The 21,576-nt window shown below is 43.0% G+C and overlaps 1 protein-coding gene across 2 annotated transcripts; it reads left to right on the top strand.

Moving 5' to 3' along the window:
• The first annotated feature begins 302 nt into the window (after nucleotides 1–302).
• On the top strand, nucleotides 303–19,736 carry LOC120401988 (TATA-box binding protein). Of its 2 annotated transcripts, none has more exons than XM_039532290.1 (8): nucleotides 303–446; nucleotides 3,565–3,807; nucleotides 5,617–5,945; nucleotides 7,022–7,109; nucleotides 12,983–13,074; nucleotides 17,174–17,341; nucleotides 18,198–18,292; nucleotides 18,895–19,736. In XM_039532290.1, exons 2-8 carry the CDS (start codon nucleotides 3,754–3,756, stop codon nucleotides 18,972–18,974), a joined length of 906 nt encoding a protein of 301 aa, XP_039388224.1. In that variant the 5' UTR covers nucleotides 303–446; nucleotides 3,565–3,753; the 3' UTR covers nucleotides 18,975–19,736. The 2 variants fall into 2 exon arrangements, with proteins under 2 accessions (XP_039388224.1, XP_039388225.1); XM_039532291.1 differs by lacking the exon at nucleotides 303–446 and adding an exon at nucleotides 467–871.
• Nucleotides 19,737–21,576: the final 1,840 nt, after the last annotated feature.

Below are 21,576 nucleotides of genomic sequence, written 5' to 3'. Positions count from 1 at the left end.
AGCTGCCAGCTGTCCGGTTTCATGGGCTAAGGATCATCCCGCATTGTCCCAGGTGTGGGCAGAGTTGCCACCTCTGAGGTACGAACCCCAGGCTCTGTGGGGCAGTGGAAGCTGGTGCTGAAATGCAATAGCCCCAATGCAGACATGGCGGGGGCTGCAATGGCGGGGGGTTGGGCTGCGCCCCGGGGCTGTTTGCGGCGGAGGGTTTTCGCGCTGGGTTCTGTGGCGATAAACAACCCGCAGTGGGGCCCCGCGCTGGGGCGGGATCGGGGCCTGGTTGATCCGCCCTCACTCAACATGGCCACCATGGAAAGAGCAAGGGCAGCTACTGGCGGAAGTGACGCACTACGCGCGCGCCGGAGGAGGGCGCGGGGGCGGGCGGCAGCAGGTGGGGTCGGCGCCGCCGCCGGGTCTGTGCAGCGCCTGGGAGGGAGCTGGAGCGGCAGGTACCGAACCCCCCGGGCAGAGCCGGCGGGGCCCCGGCGCGTTTCTCCCCCTGGCCCGGGCAGGGTCCCGCCGCCTGGCGCGAGGGCCCCGTTCCCAGCCCGGCTGCCCCCATCGCCCGGGCTTCCTCCCGCCTCAGACCCCGACCTTCCTGCGCCGGGCCGGGCCCGCGGCCGCTTCTCCCGCCGGGCTGCTCCGGCCACACTTCGTGCCGGGCGGCCCGGGCCCGGACCCGGGCCCAGGCTCGGCCCCTTCCCGCCGCCCGGGAGCGAGCCCGGCCGTGCCGCGCCGAGGCCGGAGCGTCAGAAGCGGGTTCCCAGCCCGGAGCTGAGCGCGGCCTTTCGGGGGCTTTCCCCGCACGGGCTTGTCGGAGAAGCGCCGTCTTGTAAACCCGTCTGTGCAGAAAAGAGGAGCTGCGCGTCCTTCTGTACGTCTGTTACCCGGCCCTGCTGCGGTGCTCCGGCCTCCCCGAGCCGTTTGGCGCGGCTGGGAGGGCTGGAGACGGCGGGGAGGGGGGGGGGGCACTGATGAGTTCAATGTCGTCCCGATGAGCCAAGCACTGTAGTATGTTGGCAGCGGGAATTCTGATTTGTCCCGTGCCACTGACTCCCTTGGTGTGATGTTGGGCAGGTCACTAAACTGCCTTGTCTCTTTTCCCATCTGCAAAATGGGAACAATGCAGTATTGGAAAATCAGCCACACCCAGCAGCCTGCGGAGATTAGTTATTTGTTAGCCAAATAATATATCCTGGGGTGTTCATGATCACCCTTATAGTGAAAGGGAGGGCAAATGAGGTTTCATTACAGTTTTGCAAGGTTGGGGTAACATAATTATGTATATTAAGTGCTTTGAAGATGAAAAATGGTATGCAGTTACACCTCTACCTTGATATAACGCTGTCCGTGGGAGCCAAAAAATCTTACTGTGTTATAGGTGAAACCGTGTTACATTGCACTTGCTTTGATCCACCGGAGTGCGCAGCCATGCCCCCCCCCCCCCCCCGCCGCACTGCTTTACCGCGTTATATCCAAATTCATGTTGTATCAGGTGGCGTTGTATCGAGGTAGCGGTGTACTAAGTATTATTACATAGCCAAACCTCCCGTTGAAGTTAGTGGGATATTCTTCCATCAGAAGTATTGGTTCAGGCTCTCTGCAAGTACACAAGTTCCATTCATGTTTAAACTGTGCCTCTTGCTGTAACTTTGTATGCATTATTTTGTGTTAATGCATAGTACTTAGGTGGCGAAGCTCAGTGGCACTGAAGGCAGGGTATCCTCAGAAGTCCCTTGTCTGTGGAATTTGTTCCTCGCACAAATGTAGCTAAACTCAAAACAGGCCATATTTACACTGTGTTGCAAGACCTTGGTCTAGTCTTTTTACTAACTGTGGGTCAAGGAATCCCTGGTTTAAAAAAAAAAAAAAAGGCAGCTGAACAGGTTTTCTTCAAACTTTCAAAACACTTACCTCAGGGCTGGAAATGAGTCTGAGATTTCAGCCCAACAGTTAATCGTTTTAGGAACCTGAAAGTTACTAGAAGTGTTTAATGGGGGGGTGAGGGAGGAGGAATCCTATTTTAAGCTTCTAACTGCCCTTTTGTTAGTGCAGCACTGTAATTTGGGAAAATCAGAAGATTGCTATGTGCATTAAAGAGATATACCTATATGTCAATTGGAAAACTCCAATTATTTTCTCACTTTTTTCTTCTCTGTAAGGTGCATGTAATTCTTTGGTGATATGTCTCAGTGCTTCATTTTTTGTCTGGGGTTGGCAAAGGAAACTTTTTTTTTCCTTTCTGATTTTAATAATGTTTTGCTGTTAAATCATTTCCAGCAGCTCAGGCTTCAAGAACAATCCCACAACAACAAATGAATGTACAAGCACAAGGACTAGAAATCTTGGTATCAAACCAGTGAAGTTACTGTAGATTAACAAAATAATGTTAAAAACATTGGAGCCATTTCAAAAAAATCAGACCAAACTCTACCCTCTGTTGTACCAGGGCACTCTGACTGAAATCAGCTGAGCTGAACTGGTGCAGTTCAGAATGGAGTTGGGTCGGCTGTGTTTTGAAAGCACTACTCAATATATGATGAGCTATAAATATCAAATTAACTTTATTTAGTATCTTGGTAAAATTTGTGCAATACTTGAGTATCTCATTAATTTTAATGCTAAGATGTAATCTTTTAATGGACTGTTAAGACACAATTTTAATATTATATGAATGAATCTACAAACATTGATTTCTGTTACATTATGTGTAAGGCTTAAGTAAAACATTGTGTTTTGGTGGCAAAGTTTGGAATCATTATAACTAAAGGCTCAGCCCTGCGAACACTTAAGGTATGTCTACATTAGAAATGCTACAGTGGCGCAGCTGCACTGCTGTAGTATAGATACTAACTACAGCAATGGAAGGAGTTTTTCCATCACTAGTAAATCCATCTCTCTGAGCAGGGGCAGTTCTATGTATTTTGCCACCCCAAGCACAGCAGTCAAGCGGCTTTCGGCGGCATGCCTGCGGGAGGTCCGCTGGTAATGCGGATTCAGTGGCATACTTATGGGAGGTCCACGGGTCCCGCGCCTTCAGTGTACCTGCCGCCAAAGCTGTGGGACCTGTGGACCTCCCGCAAGCATGCCGCCGAAGGCACTCTGACTGCTGCCCTCATGGCAACCGGCAGGCCGCCCCCTGCGGCTTGCCACCCCAGGCACACTCTTGGTGTGCTGGTGCCTGGAGCCGCCCCTGTCTCCAAGGGGCAGTAGGTAGGTTGATGGAAGAATTCTCCTGGCGACCTACTGCTTTCTACATCAGGGATAGGTGTAGAAAAGGGGAACTGTGTCTTGGGTGTGAATTTTTCAGACCTTCGAGCAATATCGTTAAGTCAAACTAACTTTCTAGTGTAGACCAGCCCTTAGGCATGTGTGTAGTCCTACTGAATCCAATGGGTCTGTTCATGTGAGTAAACACATACGTAAGTTCTTGGCGGGAGTGAAGTTTCAAAGGCAGCATAATGTGCACAAATTTATTTAAGGACTGCTATGTTACATGGCAGCTGGATGTAATCATGCGAGTTTTTTAAACATATGGTTATCAAGAGCCTACTTTTTCCCTTTCAGGTTTTGGACTGTATTTTAGACTTACTACACAAACTTTTCTGGAACTGATGTTTTCATAACGCTTCAAGAGTCGCTGAGAAACTAGTTGCTGGAATGCTTTAGGGGGGAAAAAAACCCATGAGGGTGTGGAATTACTTTTATTGAATTGGTGGAATTATTTCTATCCCGACCAAAGAAGTAATTGGAATCATGGATCAGAACAACAGCATACCACCCTACGCCCAGGGGTTAGCATCCCCTCAGGTAAAAAAAAACAAAACAAATTATTTCAAATTTACTCGTGAGATGAATTTCTTTGTAAAAGAGATTTCAGTGTCTTGAGTAACAATATGGATGTTTATGGATATGAAAGATTGTTTAGAATGTAGCAATATTAATGTGCTTATTTGCTAGAGAAGGGTCTAATATTTGTTGCTTTTGGAACTACTTTATATGATAACAGGTACTAGGATAAAAAGTAGTTAGTTGTAATCTCTGGAGAATTTTCCTCCATTTTACCTTCAAACATGTAAATTACTATTTTTTTGTTTTAAATTAAACTATTTCATTGCAATTGGGTGTTTAACAGTATTCTCATTTTCCCGATGTTGAAGTACAATTGTTCTACAAATACCAAATTTTTCTTGTGTGAATTGCTTATCTAAAACAGAAGAATATTAACTAAAAAAAAATCCAGTTGACAATTAACTAATTAAAAAAAGTCCACTTTGTGGTAAAGCCGTCTTTCATGTGCACCCACAAAAGAGAGAATTCTTCAGGGTTTTTCTACTGCCCTGTTAATGTTTATAAGAATCTCTTCAGTATGGGAGAAACATTCATTCTTGATGTAATTCCATCGACTTTAATGTAAACATGTTATGTAGTGGAAAGGGTGAAACTGATTATTCAGATGCACAGTGTAAGCAAATTAATTAAATAAATATATTTTTGTAAACTTAAGGTTTACGTTAATGGAGATTTCAGAAATATATAAATATGTAATTTTCATTCTTTATCTTTGTTTAGATTTAAGTAAAACAAATGTTTAAGTCCATTTTAGTGGTAAAATTTGAAATAATTGAGCCTGGAGTGCCCATCACTCCCAAATATCACTGCAGTTGGCCCCCCAATTAGTTTCTTTGCTCAGACAACTGAGCATTAAATTAACATGAGCCTGAACTCCCTTTTAATTTCTGGAGGTTCTCTCCGGGTCACATTTTGAAGCATACCTGCAAGGTGATATGAGGAAGCTGCCACTGCTAATGCTGTATCTCTTCTGTTTGTAAAAGGACAATTTCAGTCTCCAGAGCTTTTAAGTAGGCATTTTCCACAAGCACCAAATTCACTGGGTTTGTTTCCTTTTTTTAAGTGAGAGCTATTAGATGTTAGCATATCCTTCAGGAAAACAAAGCTCCGGAGTATACACTGAAGAGAAAACTCCTTCACTAGCTAGTGAAGAGGAGTATTGGACTGGACAATTTAATGGAGATAAAAATAGTTCTAAGTACTGTGCAGTAAAATGAGCTTCTAAGGCCTGGCTTATGCTACAGAATTAGGTTGACGCAAGGCAGCTTATGTTGACCTAACTATGTAAGTGTCTGGTAAAATTTCGCTCCCGCTAACGTAAATGCCCTGCTAGGCTGACCTCCATGAGAGGCATAGAATCAATGTTGATGTAGCTACGTCGATGCAGTGTCAGTATAGACGCTGTGTTGCTTACATCGACTGTTACTGCCTTTCAGAAGCTGTCCCATAATGCCCCACACTGACTGTACAATCAGTACGAGCGCTCCTGGTTAGGATGCTCACTGCTGACACAAGGAGTGTAGTGTGGACAAGCAAAAGTGATTTAATTATTGCGGCAGTGGTATGCCAACATATGTTAGGTTGACATAATTCTGCAGTGTAGACATGCCCTAAGAGTATTAATTTCTAACAAATCCCCACTCAGGCTGGAAAGGTACAAACCACCATTTTTGTTCTTAACCTCATGCAACAAATGTTTGATTTTTCTCATAAAAGTAAATGGACTCGACTGAACTCAAGCTCTATTCTTTATACTCTCTTCCTTAGGGTGCCATGACTCCTGGAATTCCAATTTTTAGCCCAATGATGCCCTATGGCACTGGACTGACACCACAGCCGGTCCAAAGTACCAACAGTCTGTCTATTCTGGAGGAACAGCAGAGGCAGCAGCAGCAGCAAGCAGCACAACAATCCACATCACAGCAAGCAACACAGGGAACATCCAGTCAAACGCCGCAGCTCTTCCATTCACAGACTCTTACTACAGCTCCTTTACCAGGAACCACGCCACTCTATCCCTCTCCAATGACTCCTATGACCCCAATAACGCCTGCAACACCTGCATCAGAGAGCTCCGGGATTGTGCCACAGCTGCAGTGAGTGTACTTGGTATATTTTTATTATACAGTCTCTCCCTCCCCTACAATGAGCCTTTTAAAGATTTAGTGACTTAGATGATTTATAACTTCTGTTAGCGTGGCGGTTCAGTAGTAGAAGTGGGACTTCTTGCTGATCTTTGTTAGCCATAGATCTAATATGCACTCTGTTGGGCTGCTTAATGTCATCCTGTGTCTTCATGTGGTAGCTTTATAATACTGTAACTGTTTTTGGCTATATGCAGTTTCAAAAGTCCAGCAAACCTGGAGCGAAATGTAATCCAAATTGACAGTCTAATATGTCAAAATACATATAACCTTTAAATATATTCTCAGCTGTAACCTATTGAAATGCTTGCATATTGTGACTGTTTTTAAAATAACCTCTGTTTCCTGGTTATACTAGTTTTATTAATGAGAGGCTTATTAAAATTGAAAATATAAATATACAGTGGAAAGGGAATTAAAAGGGGAAAAAACCCTGTTAGTCACCTATAGATGGAATTGTCCCTAGTATCTTGTCTTGTTTGCTAGTGGGCTACTGCTTATGAGTTTGTTCAGGGGAGAAAAATATAGAATTAGATCAAGGTATTGGGTGTGAAAATCTTTTTCACTGTACTTTGCAATAAAGGGAAAACACTAAAGTCTTTCTTTTATGGCAACTTATAGAAAAAGTGCCAGTGGGCATTTTGTACTCAAAACAACCTTATTTTTGAGTACAGATGACATTCTCATATGCTGTGATATAAATTCAACTTGGCTCTCTAAATTTAAACAAAAATCCTTTTTGTTTTTAACTGTTGAGGGGAAAAAAAGGGAACCTTTAATATACAAGTTCTCTCAATTTTCCCCAGGTATCACATCAGTTTGATCGTTGCTACCACTCCTGTAAAATAATCCTTGGTGTAACTTCATCACCGTCAATAGTGTTAAACCATAGATGTATCTGACCCAATCAAACATGCTTGAACAGCAAAATCTCAGTATCAAGTCATGTACAGTTTAAAAAAAGAGAGATCCCAGGAATCCTTCATTAAATCTAACCTTACCAACTAATCTCTCTAACTTGTCTTCAGGAATATTGTGTCCACTGTGAATCTTGGTTGCAAACTTGACCTAAAAACTATTGCGCTTCGAGCCCGAAATGCTGAATACAATCCCAAGGTAAGAGAGATGTATTAGATTTGAATGGGGGACAGACTTTTCACTAGCCATCAATGAAACAATGAACAATATGTATATTGGTTCAGGAAGTGAAATAAGTTGTACTGGAAAAAGTGTTTTTATCCTGGTATATCTGTGACTACAGTGGAGCTTTTGCTGGTATAGAAACATCGCCCAAAAAAAAAAAATTCACACCCCTAGCCAACATTGCTAGATTGGCAAAAGCTTCTTGTGTAGACCTGTCTGTAGTAGTTTAAACAGGGAATCGTGCTTCCTGCTCTCGGGTTCCTCTGTCTCCACCCCCTACTTCTTTACCATCTCCATCCTCCAGTGTAATTGTAGAGTCAAATGTATTTGTTTCCATTGTGGGTCTGTGTAGATCAAAGCCAAGAGCCATGGCTTTTTAGAGCGTCTACACCAGCGGTTCTCAACTTGTGGGTCAGGGTCGCCAGTGCAGGCTCAGACTTGCTGGGACCTGGAGCCAAAGTCAAAGCCCAAACCCCACCACCCAGGACAGAAGCTGAAGCCTGAGCCCCACCACCCAGGGTTGAAGCCAGAGCCTGAGGGTTTCAGCCCTGGGTGGCAGAGCTCAGGTTATAGGCCCCCTACCTGGGGCTGAAGCACTTGGGCTCCCCCCCTGCCTGGAGCAGTGGGTCTTGGGCTTCAGTCCCTCTCCTTGGGTCATGTAATAATTTTTGTTGTCATAAGCGTGTCGCGGTGCAATGAAGTTTGAGAACCCCTGCTCTGCGCTGTGAATTAACAATGTTTGAGCACAGTTGTTAACATGGCTGGAAGCTTCACTTCACTTCTCTTTTTGGTTCCATGATATTCAACTGAGATTTGCATTATAGTAGCAGTCAAAGGACCAAATCAGAGCCCCATAGTGCTAAGTGCTATGCAAACCCATAAGAAGACAGGTGTGTCAGTTTCAGGGCAACTGCACCTGTATTCCCCCCTCCATGGTCCACCAAGGGCACTGATTTACAGGTTTCCAGTACCCATCCATCAGGCCTCCTGGGTGGAGACACATCTCACTGCATTCTGACCAGGATTTTTAAGGCTGCACAGCTCCCTGATTTACACTGATATCTCAGCAAGCCAGTCTGCCTACACAAGTACTGTCCTTTTTGCCGTCTCTTTGATGGGTATGACCAATGCATTGCCCGCAGTTATAATTTGCCACACAGCTCCTACTATGCTAGCACATTTATTCTTAAAGAAAAAGCATTTACAGAGAAAACATATTATAACACTAAAAGAACTAAAATACATGCTAAAAAGCTTACCAGAGGTCACTCCCAGCTCTAACCTAGGGCTCTAGTATGTTTTAATCCTTCAAAACCCATAACTGGGTTTTCCCCATGGTTACAAGTTCATCTGTCTTAGATCCTGAGCCAGAAAGCAGATCAGCTGTTCCTTATACAGATCAGGCCTTTGATACTGGCCTTTTGCAACAAGTGATCAGCAGACAATGGACCCATTCCTCAGAGCATAGCTTCAGAAGGCTGGGTTTTTGCATAAGTGGCACTGGGGAATTTGCATTAACCTCTCCATTTGGATTCCCTAGGAAATCCATTTAACACTTATTGTCCCAAATGTCCATACTTGTCTGGCATATTTTCAATAGTGTTTTGAACTCCCTGGTCTCACATATGTCACATCTTTTCCCCCAGAGAGGTTACATACAATCCCAACCCACAGTAATGAATAAACTTGATACAATAATGTCAATCAAGGGTGTTTTGGGAAATTACTGTATCTGTTACAACCGGGCCCCTGCTCTGAAGGCCTTGTCTTCACTAGTGTGAGGCAGGGAGAGTGTCTAAAAATGTGTATTAGCTAATTCACAAGAATGGCCATACTAGGTCAGACCATTGGTCCATCTAGCCCCGTATTTTGTCTTCCAACAGTGGCCAGTGCCGGATGCTTTGGAGGGAATGAACAGAACAGACCAATTATCAGGTGATCTGTTCCCTGTCATCCAGTCCTAGCATCTGGCAGTCAGAGGCTTAGGGACATCCAGAGGATGGGGTTGCGTCTCTGACCATCTTGACTAAGAGCTATTGATGGAGCTATTCTCCATGAACTCATCTAGTTCTTCTGTGAACCAAGTTATAGTTCTGGCCTTCACAACATCTCCTAGCAAGAAGTTCCATAGCTTGACACTGTGCTGTGTGAAGTACTGCCTGATGTTAGTTTTAAACATGGTGTCCATTAATTTCTTTGAGTGACTCCTTGTTCTTATGTTATGTGAAGGGGTAAATAACACTTCCTTATTCACTGTCTTCATGCCATTCATGATTTTATAGACCTCTCTCTAAACTGAACAGTCCCAGTCTTAATCTCTCCTCATATGGAAGTTGTTCCTAATCATTTTTCTTCCCTTCTCGTTACCGTTTTCAATTTTAGTATCTTTTTTGAGATGGGGCAACCAAAACTGCACGCAGTATTCAAGGTGTGGGCATAGCATGGATAGATAGATAGATAGATAAATAGTGGCATGATGATATTTTCCGTCTATTAGCTATCTTTCCTAATGGTTCCTAACATTCGGTTAGCTCTTTTAACATGTGTTAACAGGGCAATTAGTATTCTAACATCTTAGCTGGTAAGGTTCAATCACAGGTGCTTTTCTGTAGTTTACCCTCTACCAAATAACTCAGGTTAAAATAAAAATTTCCCTGTTTACACTAGGAAGTTGGTGTGTGTATGTACACTCCTATTCTAATGTGTACATATATGAAGGATATACAGTCTTAATTAACGATGGGATATGTGAGTGATTTTAACAAACAGCAAGAGGGAGGGAGGTTGATGGGACAAGAGTGACTGTAAAAGACCAGGTTACTCAAGTTGTATACACATTTGGGTAAGAAGGTTTCTATAATGGTGTGGTGGAAACTCTCTCCCTCCACATTCCAAGCTGCTGGAAAGCGGGGGTTGCTGTTCCTGGACAATGATTGGGAGTTCCATCTTTCATATTATTCCGTGGAGAATACATGTCTGTACTTTAATCCCTCTGCTCCATCTATCTGTGGGAGAAGAAGCAATGCTTTTTCTGTGCTTCACTGCCACCTCAGGGACTTACGAATGTGCACGGGTCTGCCCCTCCCTCAGCATGGAGTGGGACGGTCTCTGTCACTTCACCTCCCCTCCAATCTCCATTTTTGGGCCTTCTTGCTTAGTAGCTCCAGTGTCCTTCTGAGCTGATGGTCAGAGGTTTCTGATGAAGCAGCAAAACTGACAGTACCCTGATCTCTTTTTTTTTTTTTTTTGGTTTGTTTTTGTTTGTGTTTTTTTGGGTCCATTTTGCTCTTGTCCACAAGATTCTGAATATCAGCAGTAAAAATTGGTGGCTGTAGTTTACTTTCTCTTTTCTACGGCTTGGGAAGCTCTGAACAGCAAGTAGAGGACCTGGAGCTGTCCTTTAACTGAATCAGGAAAATATCGTTCTTCATCTTTTGTACTCAGTTCTTGTTAGGAAGGTTCTTTGCAACTACTTAAAAAAAAATCATATGAAAGCTTAAATGTTGCAGAATTGATGTCTCTTGCCTTGGGGAAAAGTTCCTACTTGGTAGGGGGTGTGTGGATTTTTTTTAAGGCCCTGGACAAGGAAATTGGTAGTTTAAACTCTAGTCATAGAACAATAAAAGCACACATTTATGTAAATGTGAGATGGTAGCCATAATTGTACTATAGCTTATTTCCATAAAGGCAAAAACATTAGTTACACAACCACATGTGAGTGGGATGTGACTTCAGCAAGAGTAGTTTTGGGCAACAGCATGATGCTTGTTGGTTTTTAAGGTAAGTAGGCTATGTAAAGTTTGTGAACTCAGGTAATCAAGATGATCAGATTCCCTAGCTGGGGGGGAGAGAGGGATTTGTTATACACTCTGAATTATCAAAACAACCTTTATCAACCTTTATTGTTTAATCTAATCTAAAAACCTTTTAAGGAATTTATAGTATCTCTAGCTTTCAAGCCATTCATCTTCATTTACAAGGAAGTGTAGTGTGGTTGTAGGATAATAGCTCCACGTTAGATTGGGTGAATGATGGTTTTAAATTGAGTTTGGATATTAGCATGAGCAATAGGCCCAAAGTAAGTGACCAAAAAGAATGAGCTCAGGAGAAAGAAGAAGAGTTGTGTTGATAATACTGTTATCTTATTTAAGGTTTGGGTTGAAGTAATAGAAATAAAACCTGGTTAATTGGGTACCAGGTGCAGTAAATCATTGGCTATATAAGAAACTGCTTCATTTGGCCTTAGCTAAGGTCTGATCATTGGCAGTGACCTCACTTGTTTGTTAAAGGATATAAAAAAGTAAACTCTTAAAGAGGTTCATATATTGATCAAGTTGGAGGTGACCAATAGGGATCTAAGCACCCCTGGGTTTAGTCCATTAGTAAGTAACTTGATCAAATGTTTCATTACTGCTTGGATGTAGTAAATTGCTTAATATTTAGGCATTTTAGGAACGTTTAGAGCAATTGTATAAATACCATTTGGCCTTTGGCTTTAATAAAGGAATTTATGGTTAAATTAGTGTTGTGGTAATACCCTGCATAAATAATAATTAAGCAGTGGTGTTGGAATTTCCTAATAATCTTATTAAGGTTTACCACAAGTCAGTTTCCATACAAGCATTCCTTTATTAGTCAAAACGCCACATGTTGCTGGTTACAATCAAAATACAAACATAAGCATATCTACACAGCCATATTCTATACCCTACCACGATACAATTGTCTAATACACTCACAATCGGATCATGCCCGGGAGACCCCTTCCCTTCATGGCATGGTTCCAGAGGGTTAAGGAAAAACTCCAACAAAACATCTAGAAAGCCTTGCTTTTTTTATACATTATAACTAACACGTGACATCACTGCTGGTTATTGGGCCTTAGCTGAAGCGGTTGAGGGCTTCACTCTGTTTTATTCAGAGTGATTTCCCTTATCTCACTTTCCCATATTTTTTCCAACTACTGAACTAGGCATTTCTAACCAATTATTTACTGCACCTGGTGCCCAGTTAATCATGTTTTCTTTATTTCCCAAATGTTAAATAAGATAACGCTGGTAATCTGCAAAGGGTCAATACAAGTTGAACACAAACAATCCTTCTGATGAGTTCATTTTTTCTGGCCACATGCGTTAGGCCTATTGCTCATGCCAATAGCCAAACACCATTTAAAACCATAGTTCACTCAAATGTGGGCTAAATTCCTACACATGGAGATTAGAGCCCAGAACTATGACTAATGATGCTACGGGAGTATGTTTTCAATAATTCAGCTGGTTTCTACCCATAACATAACCAACATTCTGAGGTTGGACAGTCCTTCAGTTTTCCTGTTTTAGTTTCTCATCAGTAAAATGAAGATGTAAGAGTTGTGTACCTTGCAAGGGTGGGGAGGCTTAAATCAAACTTCTGTCTGGAAATTATTGGTTGTTACAAGTAATGTTAGTATAACTGAAAGATTGCAGAGAGCCTGTTCTTTATTCACATAATTTACTTGGTGCATTTAACAACATGCTGTATAGAATAATTTGTTCCTTTTTTATAGTAAGATTTCCTTTCTTTGTATCGGTCTTTCACGCAGTAAGAGAAACATTTTAATAAAAAGACAAAATGTGATTGTAAAAGCCCATTTTTGCGGGAGGTGGGAGGGTCAGGCATAGTATTTAAAGCTACATTTCATTCATTTTTTTAAAATGGTTTAGATCTCAAGTTGGCAGAGCTTTCAGAATTTAAGAAGGCGATGTAAGTGGAAAGTTGGTTAATACTGTTTAAAATTTGGTAATGCATTTTTGTATAGAATTCTTCCAGCAATAATATCACTAACAGCTTCAAGTTATGCATTTCAGCGTTTTGCTGCTGTCATCATGAGAATAAGAGAACCACGTACTACTGCACTTATATTCAGCTCTGGAAAAATGGTGTGCACAGGGGCGAAAAGGTTTGTGTAATTGTAACTTGTAACTGCTCATTAGTCAGCTTGTAATTCAGGATGAGTTGACCATTCCAGTCTACAGTGTTCACTGGCACTGGATATATCTTGACATACGAGCAAGCTGGCAGCCCAGACACTTCTTTCCAAATAACTGATTAAGTTAGAACAGCACTTTTGGTGCATGTGCCATAGTCCAAATGGGGTGCAGGCTTTAGAAATGTCTGTGGTTTCACCTGTTCTCATTAAAACAAAGCCCTCATTTTCAAAATGGAATGGTACAGGCACAGAATTGTAGGTGTGCACTAATGCCTCTTGAGAAATGTGTGACTGGGAGGAGGAGAGTGAGAATAGGAATGCAATTTGACGTCAGTAATTTCCTTCATCCATCCCAAATCAATCACGATGACCCTCACAGGTTCCCATGTTCAGAGGCCCCTCCTCCTGGAGCTTGTCAGTGCTCCTGCACTGGCCAAAGGGGATCCAGGGCAGGTCCCAACCCCCCCCTTTCAGGAGACCGAGCATGCCCTGGGAGAGCCGAGCTCGCTCGTCGCTGCTGAGGCCTCTCCCGCCGGCACGCGGCCGGGTCCAGTCCAGCGCGCGCCGCGCCAGCCGTACCGCGCGCGGGGAGGTAATGCCGGAGGTCGGAGTCCCCAGCCCAGCGGACCTCCACTGCATGACTGCGCGAGCGGAGCGCGGCTCAGGCCAGCAGCCCAGGCCAGAGGCGGGGCGGGGGGGGGGGGGGGGGGCCGGCGCGGCCCCGCCCGCCGCCAAAGTGCGCAAAGACCCGCGACCGGCGCCGCGCGGGGCGGGGCGGGCGGGGAAGAAGGCCCCCGCCGGCCCGCCGCCGGGCTGGGCGCGGATGGCGGCGGCCCCCCCGCCCCCCCCCCCCGCCCCGCGCCCCCCCCCCCGCCCCCCCCCCCCCCGGCCCCGCCCCCCGGGCCCCCTCGGGCCTCTCGGCCTCCCGGCGCTACGGCTCGCGCGCCTGGGCCCCCTGCTGAGGGGCCCGGGGCTGAGGGGGGGGGGCGGGGGGCCGAGCTCCACGCCGAGCGCCCTGCCGGCTCCCCCCTCCCCCCGGCGGCGCGGCGGGGCGGGCCCAGGCCCCCCCCGCCCCGCCCCCCCGCACCGCTCGGGGCCTCGGCGCTCGCTCTCGCGGAGCGCGAGGGCGCTGAGGCGCGAGGGCTCGGGAGGGGCGGAGGCGGGGGGGCCCCTTTCTTCCCGGCCCCTCCCCCCCCCCCCTCCCCCCTGCCCCCCCCCTGCCCCCCTGGGGCCCTGCGCCTGTCGCCGGTCGGGTGGTGGCCGGGTCGGCCCGGCGGATGAGGGGACGGTGGTTGGACCACGGCCGGGAGGGACTGGTGTCCTGCAGTGGTGCTCTCTTTTAAATGGTGGAGGCTGACAGCTCACTGCCCCCCATGTAATAACCTTGTGACCCCCTGAGGGGTCCTGACCCCCTGTTTGAGAACCCCAGCTGTAGAGTGAAGCAAGATAGGCTCACTCCATATGCAATCTGGGCAGAGCATGATACCTGGACAGTGTTCCCAGTGCTACCCTCTGATTTTCCATTAGTATGAATGCATGGCTTAACAAAACACATGATACATTAAATCCAAGCAGTGAGGGTATTATATTTCCCCCCCCCAGTCAATAACTAAGACACACCATGTAATACTGATAGCTAAGTGACTTCCTAGAGAGAGTATTAGGGTTCTTCATGGAATAAGCAAGCACTGAAAGTATTTTTATAATGGCAATGCACGTATTGTTGAATATAAAATTCCATTAAAAGGAAAAGCCTAGTTTAAAGAAAAAGCTGAAGAAAATTCCTAACTTACTTGACTTTAATGTTTAGCTCTAACAATATGGTTTATCTATATTGTGTTTTGATGAATATCTAGCTAGAGATCTGCAGTGTTGTGGTAGCTGTGTCAGTACCAGAATATTAGAGAAACAAGGTGAGGGAGGTAATATGTTATTGGACCAACTTTCATTAGTAAGGGAGACACGCTTTTGACTTACACAGAGCTCTTCTTATTGGACAAAAATCCACTTCAGATATTAACCTTGTTTCTCAGGTTAAAAATATAACATATACCCATTTTTACTGTAAAAACTAATGACTGAAGGAATTGAATTTACTAAGCCAAGTCACTGCTTGAATAAGGTATATATGTGTTGTCACATTTCAAGAGATCAAGTGGATTACCAAAATGTTTGGGCTCTACTACTACTGACTGAGTGCATCTGTTCAGTTTTTTTTACACAAATTTAGCTTAATTTTAAGGAAGCATTTTTTACTATTGACTTTAAAGCATGTTTAAAATAATTTAAATCTTGAATAAAAACAATCCATCCTGTCTAGTTTCTACACTGACTGATCACTGATTCATGTGATCTTAGGCACTTAACCAGTATGCCTCAGATTCCCCATTTGTAAAACTATCATATTTGCCTTACAGCGGTGCAGGGGGTTAATGTGCTGAGCACTTGATGGTGAAGAGTTATATTCGGGTTTATATTTATTTGCTTATATCAGAGATACTCAGGCTGAGGCTCCCGAGCCACAAGAGGCTCTTTAATGTGTCTCTTTGCAGCACATGATATTAAAACTGGTTGTTAATTAAATCACACCTTATCAGGATGCTTTTACTATGTTGTTAACCAGTTGTAATTGATAAGTCATTTTGATGTGAGACTATTTCCCTTCATACTGTTTGAATATATAGTACTATAGTCAATGAAACCATGCATTCACCCTACTGTGGCTCTTTTGGGTAATCTTGATTGCTAATTTGGTTCCTCAGGCACTGAGGACTGAGTACCACTGTCTTATATAACGCTCATCACTGCTTCCAGATGCTTTACAGAGATTTAAAAATGCCGTATATATTCAATCATAATCCAGTTCGTTTATAAGCCAACCCCCCTCCCCCAAGATGGATAAGTAAAAATGGATTTTTTTTAATAACCCGTTCGTAATCTGACCCTATAATTCAGGGGATCAGCAAACTTTGGCTCCCAGGCCATCAGGATAAGCCGCTGGTGGGCAGAGATGGTTTGTTTACCTTGAACGTCTGCAGGGAGGTAAACCTAAGTAAACAAAGTGTCCCAGCTGCTTACCCTGATGGGCTGGGACAGCAACTGGTGGGGAAATGTTTTACAGGGGGGAGAAGTTGGGGGTCAGGGGAGTAACCCATATGACCATCCCCCACATGACCCCACCCCTAGCCCAGGACCCCCACACTCTCCTCATCCCATCCCTTCCCACCTTTTCTGGGGAGGGCCAGGGAAGGATGTCTCTGGCCTGGCTGGAGCTGCTCTGGCAGGCCAGACTGGGAGGCGCAGCCACAGCATGTTTCAGTGGGCTGGGCTGGGCAGCGTGGCACGGCTGCAGCCTGCCAGTGCCAGAGCTGCAGCTGCTTTGGAGGCTGGGGGGAGAGCAGCCTGGCCAGAAGCGGAGAGATTCTGGCCCCACCTCTTCCCTTCTGGCTCTGCTGCCTCTCCTTGCTCCCTCTGTTGGGGGGAGGGGCTGTGTCCCACCTCTCCCTCTCTATACCTGTAAATAAGCTGAGCCCCTTCTCTGATGCTTCCCTTTTTTACTAAAAAAAATTTGGCTTATGAACGAGTATATACAGTAATTAAAATAGACCTAGATCCAGTGGCCAAGAAAGAAGCTTTACTCTCTGAAAAGAAGAACAAAGAACAACCATCCAGAAAGGAAGAGCTAGTAAAAAGGGAGGACAAAATAATCAGACCAATGAATTCAGTTACAAGGTTTTACCAGGCCTTGTAGAGTAAGCGTGGGCAGAGGAGAACAGGACGCTGGTGGCATACTGAGAGAGGGATTTGTGCAGAATGAATACTTTTATTGTTAATTACATAAACTGTAAAGACCAAAGTGTAAAATAATTATTTTGAGGCTTCTGAAAGGATATTAACAGGATAGAAAGCAAAGTTAGTAGTTGCTAACTAGGTATACAAGTATTTTGGTATACAACCTTACACTCCTCATTCCCTTCAGTTTTTCCACATATATGCTTTTTAAAGCTGGTCACTTCAAGTGATACTTACATGAGGGAGTACAATCAATGTCTGTCTTTTCTCCCTTCAGTGAGGAGCAGTCCAGATTGGCAGCAAGGAAATATGCGAGAGTTGTTCAAAAATTGGGCTTTCCAGCAAAATTCTTGGATTTTAAGATTCAGAACATGGTGGGAAGCTGTGATGTGAAATTTCCTATCAGATTAGAGGGATTGGTACTTACACATCAACAGTTCAGCAGGTAAATAAAACAGCTTAATATGATTCATTATTGCTGAATACTTGATCTAGTGATCTCAAAGGGTGTACTGTACTGGTTAGATTGTTCCTTTGCAGATTGGGAGTATCCTACACCTTCATTCTTGTTCATTTGCCTCTGGTTTTGTCAGCCAGATGCTAATCCACCACAAATGCCTTCCCCACTAAATCTTTGTGGAGCCCCTTCCTGGTCAGTAAGTTTTGCAGTGTTGCATGTGGAAACACAGGCAGATGCAACTCTAGCCCCCTGTTGAGACATAGGCAGGTGGATTTGCCTGCCACCATGCAATTCTGCAGGGAAGTTGTCAAGCACAAAATGACACCAAATGAACGAAACAGGAAAGACTGGCATATCATAACATTCAGCATTGAAAGGGCGGTAAGAATAGCAACACGTAAAATTGTCTAATTTAAACAACAAAACACAAACCTTTTATTCACTGTATGTGTTTTTGTCCAAAATAGATGAAAAAACATGTTTAAACAGATACTGGGTTATTTTATCTGAGCCAACATGGGAAATCATGGACACCTAAAATGCTAGCTTAGAAACTGACATAAGTTAAGCAATTAAACTTAAGTCATTTAATATTTAGGCTTGCACTTCTTCTAGCTCATTCCTTGTGAGTATATTTAACTCTTGGATACCTCTGGTTTTCAGGCATCAGTTACTAGTGCTAAATTATGCCAGGAAAAGCCAATTCTTAAACACCCTTCTCAAAAGAGGCAGAGGTGGGATAGCTGTTTTCTGTTGCTAAACATGAGAAGAGTTACTCTGATCAGCTAATGTCAACTTCAGATTAGTTTGTTTGTTTGCTTCACCGTCTCTTTCCTTTCAGTTATGAGCCAGAGTTGTTTCCTGGCTTAATCTACCGAATGATCAAGCCAAGAATTGTCCTGCTTATTTTTGTTTCTGGAAAGGTGGTTTTAACTGGTAAGTAACCAAGCCAACAATATTGATGCTTTTAACAGTCTAAGGTTAGGCTACAGCACCAGGAACATACATCTTTCTTACTGAGAGTGTCTTTAGAATGCTAAACTACACTAAATGAAACTTCAGAATTTAAAACCTTTCCAAATCAGAGAAGCGTATTATTTATTAGTCAGTTCGTTGGTGTGGTGGACATGCTGAGAGCAAAAATGGGTTATACACGATCCTTATTTTTACACTGTTATAAAAGCCTTTCTTCTGAATGAAATGATATGAAGTTATAACTCATGTTTACATAAGGAAATGCCTACAGGAAATCTATGAACTACAAATATTCAACACTCGGGTATAAATACAATTATACTCTATTGGAAGTGTGAAACTATATTCATCATATGAAATACATGATAATAGAAAACAAGCCAACAAAAATTGTAAATCTAAAGCAATCCCAATAGTGTAGGGAAAGAGGGCAAACAGGGAAGAGAGAGAGAGTGTGAGATTGATCTGTACAGTACCTGGATCAAAACTAATAACTAATTGTGAAACATAAGTATGTTATAACTTTCAGAAAATGTACTTTCTAATTTTTCCTCTGTTTCTAGGTGCTAAAGTCAGAGCAGAAATTTATGAAGCATTTGAAAATATATATCCTATTTTAAAGGGATTCAGAAAGACGACGTAACAGTTTTTACATACATCCAAAGAAATTTTTGGGATACATTTCAAAAGGTATTGAGTATGGATGGCACAGTAGTAACAAGAGATGGACTTTCAGTTACAAACTGCAACACCAAGACTCAGTGTTTTCCAGTTAGTGCCTACTTCCCTGATACTCATGGGAAACTATTATTTTTATGGATTATGTCTACTGAGTTACAGTGAATTGCTTTATTGAGCTGTTCTTGGAGCACCTCTTTCAAGTTTTATTTATATTTTAGCTTTTGATTAATTTTAATGTCAATTCTTTTAGGCACCCACAAATTGGTAAGTTGGTTTGAGATAAATGCAACCATGACACCCCAAATGTATAAACCACTTCAATCGCTGTTTTAACTTTTTCATAAATGTTTTTTATAATCTTACTTCAGAAGTTACTTTTAAAAGTTTTTTGTTCTCCATTTGTAGAATTTTTTTTTGCGCCAGACATTCCCTTTTTCCAGTGTTCAGCAGGACAGAATAAATTTATTAATGAAAATGGCTGGCTGTATATATTCCTCTTTTTTGGGAAATGAATGTCATGTTTTTTCAGCTCTATATGTATATTAAATACTGTTTATAAAACTCTATGGGAAGACCCTTAATGACTTTTAAAAAGTAACCCTGCTTGACCTTTGCTGCTGTTAATGTGGTAAGTGCATGCTGTAGAAATATGTAATGTACTGAATACTTGAGTCTTTTATATAACTTTCTTAATAACAAGCCAGTATTAAAGCAGTGCATTTGCCATGTGACTTTTTGACCCTATTTTCTTAAAATCTGGTTTGGTTATAAGCAGTTAGGTATTTTAGACACCAGGATTAACACTCTGATTTCAGGTTTCAGAGTAGCAGCCGTATTAGTCTGTATCTGCAAAAAGAACAGGAGTACTTGTGGCACCTTAAAGACTAACACATTTATTTTAGCATGAGCTTTCGTGAGCTACAGCTCACTTCTTCGGATGCATAGAATGGAACACACAGACAGGAGATATTTATACATACAGAGAACATGAAAAGGTGGAAGTATGCATAACAGGAAAAGTCTAATCAATTGAGATGAGCTATCAGCAGGAGGAAAAAACCTCCGATTTCACTGGGTTTCTTGAATATTTTTACTTATCTTCTCTTCTGCTTAGTGTTAAAGACTTAGTATGAAGTCACTAATCAGTTTAGGTCCATGTTCTGTTTTCACTGAATGACAGTGATTTGTGCAGACCAAATATATAGCTACTGTTTGGCTGAAAATGTGAATTGAAATCTTGCTTAAATTAAGTGGTGATGGTAAAGAGATTCTGCTAAATTCAGGCCTAAAATCTTACCTCGTCAATAGTTCTGATCTGCTAAAATCATGTGTAATGTCACAATAGAGCCTTTATGATTGCAGCAGTGCTATTCATAAACCGATGTTTTTCTAAGTACTTTGTTCCAGTGCAGTCTCAAAGCCCTCATGTCCCAAATTTCAGCATATAAATAATGAAACTTCCCTTTGCACTGCAGCTGGAGTTCAACAAGCTGAGGGGCTGAAGTTAGGAAGATTCCAGCCTCCTCACAGCTGAGATGGCTCAGTGCAATTGTGATGGTGATAACCCTTCCCATCAAGCTTTCTGGGTGACTTCAAAGGTTTAAAGATAAAATAGACAGGACACAAGAATGACAGGCCTGGCTGAATTCATGTTTGCTTAGCTTAATTAAGGGCCAACTTTTTAAACTAGATAACTCAAACTGCTGTTTCCACATAGGACCAGACAAAAGGAACAAAATTGTGAAGCTGCAGTTCTCTCTCAGAATATTGTTGTTTCAAAAACAACCACGTGGGAAATCTAAACTTAAGGTTGGCCATGTCTCTTCCACTCCTCCCTTCCTCCTCAAAGTTTTGTATACTATCTTTAGTAAGATTTAAGTAATTTTAATTTTCACAGATTTTGAGAATGGTGGACAACCAACCACTACCTTTTATTAAATTTTTGTTTGGGGTTTTGTTTAGTGATATGCCCTATTTTAACTGCACATTTTAAAATGTGTTTCAGTGGAGCTATGGACTTCATTATTGATGTCTGGACCTGTAATTCTCAACTGCTACATCTCCTTCAGTGGATGCTGTAGTGTAGACAGAACGTGAGTGGTTTGAGCTGCATCCTTTGGGAACTACAGGCCTAAGAATAGCAGACAAAGCACCATCAGGTAAACTTGAATGGATTTCACTTAAAGGGAATGCCAGAACACTTGGTTAATGTTTTGACCTGACTAATGCAAGGGCTAGAGGCTTCAGGGATGCTACAACTTCTTTAGCAGCAGTTTCCTGAATCCTCTGTGTGGCTAATAATTTACTTCTGCAGAGGAACTGCATGATGGCAGACTCTGAAAGATTGGGGGGGGATAATCAGCTGAGCACGAGCTCCCACTGCAATGTTGTGGCCAAAAGAGATCCTGGGAGGCATAAAAAGGATTCTTGAGTAAGAATAGAGAGGTTATTTTACCTTTGACTGCTGCTGGAATACAGTGTCTAATTCTGGTGCAATTCAAGAAGGATGTTGACAAATTGGAGAGGGTTCAGAAAAGAGCCCTGATAATTATTAAAGGATTAGA

This window comes from Mauremys reevesii, linkage group 3, assembly GCF_016161935.1.
Source record: "Mauremys reevesii isolate NIE-2019 linkage group 3, ASM1616193v1, whole genome shotgun sequence".
Lineage (NCBI taxonomy): Eukaryota > Metazoa > Chordata > Testudines > Geoemydidae > Mauremys > Mauremys reevesii.
The sequence above is the reverse complement of the archived record's forward strand: the minus strand, read 5'-3'. Positions and strand labels throughout refer to the sequence as shown.

What these genes read in the sequence shown, in the direction of transcription:
- LOC120401988 (XM_039532290.1), top strand. Translation starts at nt 3,754, where the DNA reads ATGGATCAGAACAACAGCATACCACCCTACGCCCAGGGGTTAGCATCC. An exon ending in AGGGGTTAGCATCCCCTCAG is followed by an intron (nt 3,808 to 5,616) that starts GTAAAAAAAAAC and finishes TCTCTTCCTTAG; the next exon opens with GGTGCCATGACTCCTGGAAT. An exon ending in GGGATTGTGCCACAGCTGCA is followed by an intron (nt 5,946 to 7,021) that starts GTGAGTGTACTT and finishes ACTTGTCTTCAG; the next exon opens with GAATATTGTGTCCACTGTGA.